Source organism: Amphiura filiformis, chromosome 16 (assembly GCF_039555335.1).
Source record: "Amphiura filiformis chromosome 16, Afil_fr2py, whole genome shotgun sequence".
Lineage (NCBI taxonomy): Eukaryota > Metazoa > Echinodermata > Ophiuroidea > Amphilepidida > Amphiuridae > Amphiura > Amphiura filiformis.
In genome coordinates, this window is record NC_092643.1 from 32,068,613 (window position 1) to 32,081,169 (window position 12,557).

General features: G+C 36.7%; 1 protein-coding gene across 1 annotated transcript; it reads right to left on the reverse strand.

Annotated features, from left to right (window-relative positions):
• Positions 1-1,135: 1,135 nt before the first annotated feature.
• On the reverse strand, positions 1,136-8,928 carry LOC140172566 (uncharacterized). The gene is made up of 5 exons (XM_072195710.1): positions 8,799-8,928; positions 6,592-6,808; positions 5,534-5,593; positions 1,801-1,928; positions 1,136-1,590 (listed from the first exon to the last, which is right to left on the reverse strand). The coding sequence occupies exons 1-5, from the start codon at positions 8,926-8,928 to the stop codon at positions 1,136-1,138; spliced, it is 990 nt and encodes a 329-aa protein (XP_072051811.1).
• Between the last annotated feature and the right edge of the window lie 3,629 nt (positions 8,929-12,557).

The window sequence follows — 12,557 nt, forward strand, 5'->3', positions numbered from 1 at the left end:
ACTATAAAAATAATAAGTGACAAATTCATTTATATTTTCTACAAAATTATTTATAAATTACTAGTGCGGTCATTGAAATGTCTTTACTTGCTGATGTCCGAAAAATATATTGACATTTGACAACATGTCAACATAAAAGTACGACCATGGCTTGGTCGAGAATGTCAATGAAGTTGAATAAACAATTGTATCTACCACAGTATACCGTAAAACCTCGTCTACAAGCATATATAGTGTTTTTGATGAAAGCTAAGTTCATACGAAACTAGAGTAAATATGCCAATAACAAAATATTGGTCTTTCAATAATACTTTACAAAATTTTACGACTATTTCGTAAATACCACATGTCATAATCAATGTCAATAAATGTTGTAATCCAAATTTTATGTCGACATTAGCAACTTTTTTCGACATAACTGCATGTCGATGACAGCACTATAAATTATATACATATTTGCAATTTCTGAAAGTATTCAGTGGACAACACTATTAAGCTAATATATTTAGAATATGATTACTTGGATGGAGTTTGTACATCATTGAAAGAATTTTTTATAACAATTCTGACATACATATATGTGGGTCATTTATTTATATATATTGTTTATAAATATTGTAAATAAAATAATAGATATTTTGGAATACATATCAGAGTAGTTGCGTTGTGAGTTTAATCAATTCAATATGTGGATCCTGCGTTTGTCCTTAAAAAAGTCAATTAGTACGAAAATTCTTTCTCATACAATATGAGTATTTCAAAATTTTATAAATTAACCTCTGAGTGGTATCTAATGCAGTGCAATGTGCCTGTTACCCAGTGGGCGAAATGTCATACAAACTTACTTCTGGTAGAGAAACTCAAGATCCACATATTGGTCTTAATAGTATTACAAAATGAAAAAAAAAATCTTGATCTGGCCTGAAGTAAAAAAACTTGAGCAGCTAAGAGCAATTCATTCCTGATGTGTGCAAAAAATGTTTGAATTTTATTTTTAAATTTAATAAGTTAAAGAAATCATTGGTTGTGTATTTGACATGGAATAAGATATCTCCACAATACAACAGCATGCATGCAATGAAATCAAAGGCTATACACATCTTGTACAGTATTTTACCATGAGCACCAAATACATTTATGCTGCATCACAAAGATCGCAGCATCTTGGTGCTGGCTTAACTTCTGGTGCTGCGTATTCCTCATAATCGTTAAGCTTAAAATGCTGTGCAATATATGAACGTCTGCAAGGGATATCATGCGAACAGTACTTAAGCATTGATGCTTCAGTACCACGTCGCAGCAAGGACGTGATGTGGTACAGTGTTGATATCGAATCCATGCCGTCTCTACCAGCCCTACCACTCTCCTGAACAAATTCTTCAATGGACGAAGGGCAACCTAAATTAATAACATGTCTAATATCGGGAACATTAATACCTAAACCAAAAGCGACAGTACAAATAACTAAACGGACTACACTACTTGACTTGGGAAATTCTGAAAGGACATGGGACTTGTTGGAATGGGCGGTACTTTTATGAAACATTGCAATAGGGGAAAGGGGGAGCCAAGGACAGTTGGGTCTGGAACCTGATGGGAACAATACATATATACAGATGAAACAGTTTGAACAGTATTACAATAAATTACAACCTTATGACATTGAGGATTACTTAATGATACAATGATTGGATCTAATACACTTAAATTACTTTTGCAAATTACCTTCTAACTTAATTACATTATAACTTATATTGGGTCTATTGGGGGGAATATGGAGAGTAGTAGGGTTGTTCATACAAAGTGTAGTTGTTATGCTGTTGTGAATTGCTTGTGTTGCTGTTGCTGTTAGAACCATGTATGGTATGTCCGGAATGATGGCTCTTAGCTGCCCAAGCTTCTTAAAAGCGGGTCGGAAGTCTTCGCCCCTGAAAAGATAAATATTTAAAAAAGATATCATTAATTCTACAGTTGGGGAACTTCACTCAATTTTACCAGGTGACAGACTGATTGATGGAATTTTAAATCTAAACATTCCAGTTGAAATCCGTACACCAGCTATGGAAGCCATGACCTTAGTTTCCAACACAGGGGTTGTAGATGTTAAATGGAATCACGTATTCATGTATGCCCATTTGAAATTCACACTCCCTGTGTGGGAGATTAAGGTCATGTCTTCTATACACATAGTCGTTATGGATTTCAACTGGAATAGCACATTTGACTTGATACCTTTGAAAACTTGATGGGTTTTTTATTGATTGGGAAAGAATAACACTGGAAATTTACTTTCATTTTCTTCAAATTTACCAAGAGACTATATTTTTGCAGACCCCTCTAAGTGATAGTAAGACTAGGTTCCTGTGACCAGTCATTGTCCATAATGACATTGCACATCCCAGTTCCAGCAGTGCAAGCTCTGCTCAGCTGACTCGAGCTCAAGGGTCTGCTGGGTAATATAGGGGGATTGACTTAGCAAGCTGTTTTACGCCACTCATACCAGCTGTTCCTAGCCTGAAAGTAGGATGGAGTGCCCAATCTCTGATTTTCTGGGTGTTTACACTGAGCACTCGTTATTTTTACCCGGTATTACCTGGTAACCCACAATCCGATTCAGGCAACAACCAGCATGTTTCTACTGATGCTTAAAATAAGGGTTGTGGTGTGTACCGGAAGTACTGAAAATATTTTCCTGACCCCCAACCTGCTTTTGGGGTCATGATGTGATACATAAAATGTACATAAAAGAAGTTCAACACCCAACAACTGTTAACCGCTGTTTCCACTGACAGAAATACCGGGTGTCATACCACATGGTCTACCTCATGAGGTGGATCACGGTTGCCGGGTGTCCACAACGCATCACTCTAAACCGACCTGTTTCCACTGAGCACATTAACCAGTAACACTCTAAACTAAACCACATTACCCGCCAACCGGTCCCCAGTAGAAACACGCAGATTGAGTTAATTAAATCTATCTCTGAGGGAAGTGGGACGGTTGGGGCCCCCTAAAACCGGTTTAGCCCACCAGAGTCTGGTCCTAAGTCCAGAGACCTTAGAGAATTGATTGATGCCTACCAAAGACAAGGAGATATGCAGTTCAAGAAATGCTTCCCATGGCATCATAATGGAGAGCTCATCTGTATAAGGGTGAAATAAGGCTCCGAAGTTGACTGCCCTGGTGCTCTACCAATGAATTACTTCTCTAATTAAATACCTTCAAACTTTATTCATGACTTTGGTCAGTAATGACTTTACAATGTGCACAACAATTAGTTCTTAAATATTGAGGCACATGGTACATTTTGGTACCAAATGGATGAATCATTTGAAGTTTTGTCATATTTTTTTATATTTTGCTTAAAATGCAGTAGAAAAACAATACTGGTGTGGATTTGCACCACCAATTCAAAAACATGAATTGTACTAAAGCCAGTAGGTTAGTAATCTCCTGCACTTATGTTGCACAGAGTGAAAACAAAAACAGATTAAAATGTTATTGTCCTGAATGATTGTAGGACATTTGTTAAAGGTGTAACATACTAACTCAATTTCAACTATTGTCCATAATGGTTGTAAAATATTACTGTACAAAGGCATGTTAGTTACATGTAAGGTATTCTGTAATTCAGAATTATAATTAGTTCAAAACATGATTACATCCCACATGAGGAAACGCTAAAAGGCATATATTTGGGAATGTACCAACAAAATGATTCAATGAATGCTTTAAATTCAAGTGCACTTGTCTGGCATATCATCGACACGGTCCACACCCCTTTCTGTAGCGTTCGGTATGTACATTGGCTAAAAATTCAGAGTGACTCAAAAATTGAGAGTAAAATTAACAATTTATTACCTGCTGGAATGTGAAGATTATTAGCAACAACACATCACAATCTAATCACTTGCCTCACGGCTTATCCAACATCAACACCATTATCCAGGTTATATTCCAAGTGACGTCATCACATTATTGTCTAGTGATATGATATAATGGGACATCTGACAAGAGAACTTACATTCAGGTGTACTTTCACATCGAATGGAATGCAAAATAAGATCTAACTTGCGGTCTATTATACCGATTAAAAAGACAAAAGTGTGAACAAAATAAAAATGTTTATAATAAGTAATTAAAGAAATTTACATTAAAAACAACTTCATGAATGTACTAAGAGAATCAAGAAACACTTTCAGTAATTTTCAAAATTAAAAATCACCTTGGACATGTAAATGTGCTCAACTCTTACTGAAATTCGAATTGGAATGCATCACATGTTAATAGTCAATAGGCACTAAAGTATAAGCATACATTAATTTACAGGAAGAATATAAAACACATGTACTGTATTTGTTCCATTAACCACCCATGCCCCTATAAGTGCCCTTCCAGTGACTTTACAACCAGTAAACTGTGATATTATTATTTTTGGCCATGCAAATCTGGATCTTGGTCTGAAACATGACACACTGATGATGATGGATGAATATTTAGGGCCATTATTTTATGTGTGCTAAATGTAAACAATGCAGAAATGAAGCGAACACCCAAAATGATTTTGCACCCTGGGCGGTTAATGGAACGAATATGGTATGTTGTTTCTCTAACACACCTGGGGTACTACAATTTCCGAAAGGTATTGTTTATTACGTCAAATTTTCAAGGAAAAAGAACTTAGTACATGTATCAATAACATCCGGTTTATTTATGGGTTTGTGATGTTATTTTTGGCAATTACAGATCATGGGAGGATTGTGTAAGCCAATTTACACAAGATCATAGCGTGGATTTTTCAGCAATCAGCATTTTTTTGAAAAAAAACTGAGGAGGGCATTAAAAAGAAAAGGATGTTAATAGAGACAACACGTTATATTAACAAATTTTTAAATAATCGTAATTTATGATATAAACATTAAAAAAAAAAAGCAAAAGTTAAATAACAAGTTTCTCCTTTATAAAAATTCAACATATCACTTACATCAGTGATAGAATTAAGGTGGTACTACACCCTGGCCAATTTTGTGCCTATTTTTGCATTTTTCTCAAAAATTATAGCGCATTGGTGACAAGTTAGATATGTATATTATAGGGGCCAGGACTACAACTACTGCACTGAAAATTTTATTTCAGCACAGACAAGTTGTGGAGTTACAGTCAAAAATGAGGGAAAACCAATATTTGATCAATAAATCAATAACCACTTGTCTTGAGTCACTGTAATTCCAGTGTAGTAACTAGATTCCTTGCCCCTATAATATGTATAATTTTTGTTACCAGTGTTTTATTAGTTTTTGAGAAAAATGCAAAAATAGTCATAAATTTATCAAGGGGTGTAGTACCACCTTAAGGCAGTCTTTTCTGATACATACATCAATCAGTATATTCCAAACTCAAAATTGTATAACCAAAATCGGCATGTTGTATAAAATCCAAAGCTCTATTACGGTTCAGGCCTTCATTTCTTCAGCCGATCATCACCTTATTTCTAAAACTGATTAACAAAACAACCACTAGTACTAGTACTTACCACTTGTCTATACAATGAGCCTCATCAATGACAACAGCTACCAACTTGTCTCTAAGCTTTCTGTTAATTCAGATATAATCAAAATATCAAATCATTTGGAAGTTGAATAATCTCACCTTGCATTATTTCAATTTAAAAAGAAAATCATAGAAGGAGATCCATCCCACTTGTCACCGCAGCCAATAGTATGGATCCATCATAAGTGCATAAATCTGAATTTCACAGTGGTGTCAGAATTGGGGTTGGTTTCAAAACTTCTATACTGGTATACATATAGTTGACCCATTTGATCCTCCAGGCCTATGGACAATAACTGGTAACAGACGCTCCATATCTTTAGATGGTTTTCCTTAATTCCCATTACGGGAAGTGGTTTTTACTGATCATGGGAAGTTTTACATCATGTCTGTTCTCTCACAGCCTTGCCGTATTCATACAATGTATGTAAGTGGCTACTAGTTAGATTGCCCTAACCCGACCAATCAATGCAGCTCTGGTCTCAACAAGCATGGCAATATTTTGAGGGTTTTCTCAACAACATATAAATAGCAATAGTGTGTGCAAAAAGATGATTGATAGAGCATCATAGACTTGTCTGGGTTATGTGCTATCATATTTGAACCCCCAAATTTCAAAACTTTATGTACACTTTAAAAGTAGAAAAAGTCAGCAAAATTCCATTTATGAGCTTGCTAAAAAATTTTTTAAATGTCCACTTGAAAATTTCTCCAAAAAATATAATGCGTACAGTACACAGGCTTTGTCATTTGAGGAGAGCAAGAGCGATTGCTCCCCAATCTCTAATGCCCTCAAATCAAGCTGAGAAGAGCCATTTTATTGCTCGCCTACCTTTGGTGTAACAATAATCACCATATATATAATACAGTTCAGTATGCTCTCCTGTAGCACTCAAGGAGAGCGATTAAAAGCTCCCATGCAAATTTCAAACGGCAAAGCCTGCGTACAGGACTGTCCACACCACTTTTAATAATGAATTATACCTACCTAATATTTGGACGTAACTTTGACATGGCATATTCGGGCGAAATGAATACAACCTGCCAGCGCCATCCAACACCTGGGCTAGCATGGTGGGATCTTGCTGAGTGGAGCCCAGGTGTGTGGCCCTGATGCCAAGTTTGGACAACTCTAAGACTTGGTTGTCCATCAGGGCCAGTAGTGGTGAAACCACCACTACCATGGATGGCTTGGCAGGTTGTTTCATTGCATCTGCAACAGTTGGTATCGTACAATAACAGATGGTCTTGCCAGCCCCTGAATGGTAAGTAAAAAAATATGAATTAGAATGGAAGTGGTATTCAAAAGGAAATGTATGGAACATTGTATAAATTTGTAAAACATATGCGCACCTCTATGAGCGTGACATTAGGCGTTGTCAACACTCATGATGATGTGGGTTGTCTACCGCCTGATAGACAGCCCTCGAATTAACCCACGGCACCCATCATGGTATTTTGCCGTGGGTGCCCATCCCCACTGCCGTAATGCCTTCAAGATATGTCCTTTACCCAAGGCAGTCACTTGCCGTGCCCTCTAATGAAGTTGCCGTCGGTGCCCCAGCCCTGCCCTTTAATTATAAAATCATCTATCTATGTTTGTGTGTGTTTTCTTCGCTTTTGAGTAATTGCCTTGGTGGCCTTCTCAAATTTTCAACAGTTGCCATGATGCCCTCTTGAAATATTACAAACTGCAGTGCTGCCTTGCCTTTTTAGTGAAAATCCAAGGCAATTTTCAGCTTGCCCTAAAAAAGTTGCTGTGCCCCTTCAGATCCTTAATTCGAGGGCTGCTGATAGACACCCAAAATCATAAACATAGCATTAGGCCCTTCGCACTTGATTATTAGTTTCCTGTTTACCGCCCGCGTCCAAAATCTCAAAATAATTAATTATTTTATTTTTATTTCTAATTTTCTCTTTTAAAATAACTTTCAACTACTTCTACTTGCCATTTTCCGACCTTAATAATATCAACAATAATGATGAATGAACAAAGAGTACAACTCCACCTTCACTTATTTATAAAATCAAATATTGTTGTGAAATAATTAAATGCCCGCTCTAGTCAAAAAGTTGCTTGTTAGTTCAAACTAAATAAAGAAAATAATTAAAAGATAATTAATAATTAAAAGTCACCTTGTTCCTTTTTCAAAATCTTTAACAGGAAACTAATAATCAAGTGCGAAGGGCCTTATGAGATTTTTTTATAATTAAACTTTTCTGTTCAACTGCCTTTGTGGCCTAGCGGTAAAGACCGGGACTCATAAACAACAAAGTTTCAGATCGCCGGTTCGAGTCCCACCCAAGCCGTGGAAACTTTATATATGTTGATGATGCATCTAATGCACTCCTAGTTCGGGGCTTGTGCATTAGATGACAATATCTCAGCATGGTAGGTATTACAGAAAAATCCTAATGAATCCACTCAAGCCGTTAAGCCGATTACGCTATTCAACACGAGTCATCACTTGAATGGATTTAATCAGTGCAGTCCCTCAAACACGGCCTTTGATGTTTATGATCGTTATGCGACAATATCGATAATCTATTTTAAAATTTAATTTAAACAGACCCCCCCCCCAGTCTACGCGATAACGGTGGTTCATAACTGACCAAGCTCAATACATGTAGATAAGAAGCTTAGCAAATCGATAGTGCACCAGTCATACCTGATTGCTCAGTATTGACTCATAACGATCATAGTACAAAGGGAACTGGGTTCGTGAATTCTCCTTCTATAATACCTGCCATGATCTCAGTATGTGTGCATTATTACAGATGTTAAACTGAATAAAATTGCACCTCTGTCATGTGTCTGTCCGACCGCATGACCGAAAAATGATAGTAAAGCACTCTAGCATCGAATGCGTAATTACGTGTGCAAATTGAAGCTAGAGTTCTCGAAATATGAATTCTAAGGAAAACCCAGGTTTTCTACCTATGGTGCTCTACATGTAGCTGAAATAAAGCAAGATAATGTTTAATGTAACCTGTATTTTAGCCAGACTAGACAAAGAGTATACATTATGTATCTCGAGCTACGCAGCTCGTAGTTTAGTTCATGAGTTGTACTAACATGCTAACTATAAGTTTTTTTTTTTTAAACTAAACCACCACCGAGCAAGCACAACAATTGACACATGACTATGACTACATATAGTACATGGACTATGAGCAGATAAGCTGTAAAAACTAAAAATGTCATGAAAATCATGTGTATGCATAATATCAATTCAATCAATACTTACCGGTTGGTACAGCTATAAATACGTCTCGATGTTGTAAAATTAAAGATAATGAATGTAACTGGAACTGACGTAAATTAATATTAAATCTGTTAAAAATAATACGATTAATCTCCTCCGTCTGCGGCTCCATGTCTAATAATAAAACGAAATATACTGGTAAACTGGTAATGCAAATATAATATTGATAAGCTTGGCAAATAATTAAATGGCGCGCCAATTATTTTCAGCAACAACACAGTCATGACAGTCAGTGACAGTATCATAAACAATCATTAATATTCATGATTTGTTTTCCAATCAATCAATCCTGTCCACCAATCATGTTCAACCTATTCATAACTTAAAATACGCATGTCTCAACAATTACCTACTGCGCACGCTCGTGGAGCACGATTTCGAGCTCCAGACGAAAAAAGAGCACCAAAATTTTTCGTGTCACGAATTCAGGCCCTGAATAAGGCAACGTGAAGGATTGTGGGTAATATAAAGACGCCGCAATTCTGGGCCTGGAAGGATTCAGGCTACGATTAGTCCGCCAAGACAGATTTAAAATCATTTTGTCTGCTCATCATTTCATCAAAACCATCCCAGGTTTAATATTGCATCAAAGAAAGGTATCTCAGATTCATATTGGCCGAAAAATTAAACAAATAAGCTCAATGTCTACGTTTTACGGGGACTATGTACAGGTTGCACCTTTTGACCGCGGAATCTTATGGCCGGTGTGCCCCTTCAGAAGATAGCATGGTTCTATAAAATATTGCTTTATCTAGTTCAGCAGACAAAAACGACAACCAACGGGTATTTAAATTTGAGCTATCTGCATTTGATAGCAAAACCACACGAATGCAATACACACCAAATGACATAAAACAGATAGAGAAATGCAAAGGCTTGATTTCAAAGTTTGTTTCAGCGTTATACGGTATTCGGTTCTTGAGATATTTCAATTTTAATATTACCCATGTAAATCAATGCAGGAGCTTTATAGACACCGGCACCAGAATCGAGCAAATTACGGCATGTCTCGCCACATTTTCTTTTAGTTTCAAGTTATGGTAAATTCGTGTTTTTACCATAATTGCAACTGACGATAGCTTAAATTAAATTGATGGTGTAATTTGGGTCTCCAGTAGTGCTATCTGCTGAAGATCAAGTTAAAATATTCAAGCAGTTAGGTCTGCAGAGTGTTATGACATTATTTTTGAAACGGAGTACGAGAAAGTCATAAGCGTAACGGATGCGCGCATAACGCGTGCGATATCAAATTATCGCGTTGTTTTTACGCACTTCCGCGCGAAATTCGATCTGTCAATCATTTTCAGTGAATAGCAAATCCATGGATGAATAATACGCACGTTGACGAAGTGCGTGAGAAACAATTTTGTTATTTCAATCAAAATATTCCGGCTCATGAAATGTGTTTTAAAAGGAGTTTTTCCCGTTATAATGAATTCATGTGCATTTGCTATCTACCGAAGATATAGCTTAAATTTAATGCATTTTGTTATTCTTATCTCTTGAACGAAATAGATTGATGTTTTTGAGAATTGTGATGGTGGCGCTATCTATTCAAGATCAAAGCAAAATATCTAAGTGTTTTCTTTTTCTAGGCATAATAATTATGTTGAATCCACGTGTTTTCCTATCTACTGAAGATAACTCAAATTAAATGCATGTTGTCATTAAAGAGATAGCTTATTATTGTAGAACCCTGTTAGTGGTGCTATCTACTGAAGACAAAGAAATTTCCAGTATGGTGGTCAAAATAAACATTTTAAAGCAAGCACTAAATAAACATGTTTAAAGCAAGTCTTCACTGCTTGAATTTTTATTTGGATCTTCAGTAGATATTTATAGCACCAGCAGGCCTAATTCTAACATATCAATCCATCTCGTTCAGGAGACAAAAATGACAACGCAGGCCTGCATTTTATTTCCGCTATCTTCAGTAGATAAGAAAGAAAACACATGAATGTAAAATTAAACCAAAACAAAATGTCGCAACACTTGACATTTTAATTTGATTCTCATTAGATATAGCACCAGTAGGCCTAATTCGATTCGAAAATATCACTCTATCTCGCGTAGGGGGCAAAAATAAAAAACATTTTTACCCCATCCCGCGATTTCTAAGCGGTTGAAAACTCAATTCTTGCGATTTTACATCGATACATGGTTCGCGCGATTAGTCCGCCAAGACAGATTTAAAATCATTTTGTCTGCTCATCATTTCATCAAAACCATCCCAGGTTTAATATTGCATCAAAGAAAGGTATCTCAGATTCATATTGGCCGAAAAATTAAACAAATAAGCTCAATGTCTACGTTTTACGGGGACTATGTACGGGTTGCACCTTTTGACCGCGGAATCTTATGGCGGTGTGCCCCTTCAGAAGATAGCATGGTTCTATAAAATATTGCTTTATCTAGTTCAGCAGACAAAAACGACAACCAACGGGTATTTAAATTTGAGCTATCTGCATTTGATAGCAAAACCACACGAATGCAATACACACCAAATGACATAAAACAGATAGAGAAATGCAAAGGCTTGATTTCAAAGTTTGTTTCAGCGTCATACGGTATTCGGTTCTTGAGATATTTCAATTTTAATATTACCCATGTAAATCAATGCAGGAGCTTTATAGACACCGGCACCAGAATCGAGCAAATCACGGCATGGCTCGCCACATTTTCTTTTAGTTTAAAGTTATGGTAAATTCGTGTTTTTACTATTGCAACTGACAATAGCTGAAATTAAATTGATGGTGTGATGTGGGTCTCCAGTAGTGCTATGTGCTGAAGATCAAGTTAAAATATTCAAGCAGTTAGGTCTGTAGAGTGTTGTGACCATGGACGAAAGAGAAACAGACCGCGTACCATCAGTCAAAGTCCCCGTGTATTGTATGGTACCAGTTCTCGCATATTCATGAGGGCCGATTGTTCGATCGTGCTGTGTCAAACAATCACGCCAGCGCTGCGTGCCTTCGCATATACGCGATAGAGAGTTGCGTGCTTTCGCGATTACGCGATAGACCATGAAAATACGCGGTAATTGCGTAGCACTGAGTCTCGCCTGTCGCATTTCATGGAACAATCGGCCCTCATTATCGGATGAGGCGGAGACTTTGACTGGTGGTACGCGCTCTGTCTTATCTTACTCCTCTGTGGTTGTGACATTATTTTTGAAACGGAGTACGAGAACGTCATAAGCGTAACGGATGCGCGCATAACGCGTGCAGTATCCAATTATCGCGTTGTTTTTACGCAATCCCGCGCGACATTCGATCTGTCAAGTATTTTCAGTAGAATAGAAAAACCATGGATGAATAATACGTACGTTGACGAAGTGCGTGAGAAACAAGTTAATACTGAAAAACTTTTATTCACAAACTGACTTTTTCCCAGTGATAGTATTACTAATCAAAAGTTGCGTAAGACGGTATTTTGTTTATTTCAATCAAAATATTTCTGCTCATGAAACGTGTTTTAAAATGAGTTTTTCCCCAGAGCTGAGTTTTTCCCGTTATAATGAATTCATGTGCATTTGCTATCTACCGAAGATAGCTTAAATTTAATGCATTTTGTTATTCTTATCTCTTGAACGAAATAGATGTTTTTAGAATTGTGATAGTGGCGCTATCTATTCAAGATCAAAGCAAAATTTCTAAGTGTTGCGATATTTTGTTTTTCTAGGCATAATAATTATGTTGAATCCACGTGTTTTTCCTATCTACTGAAGATAACTCAAATTAA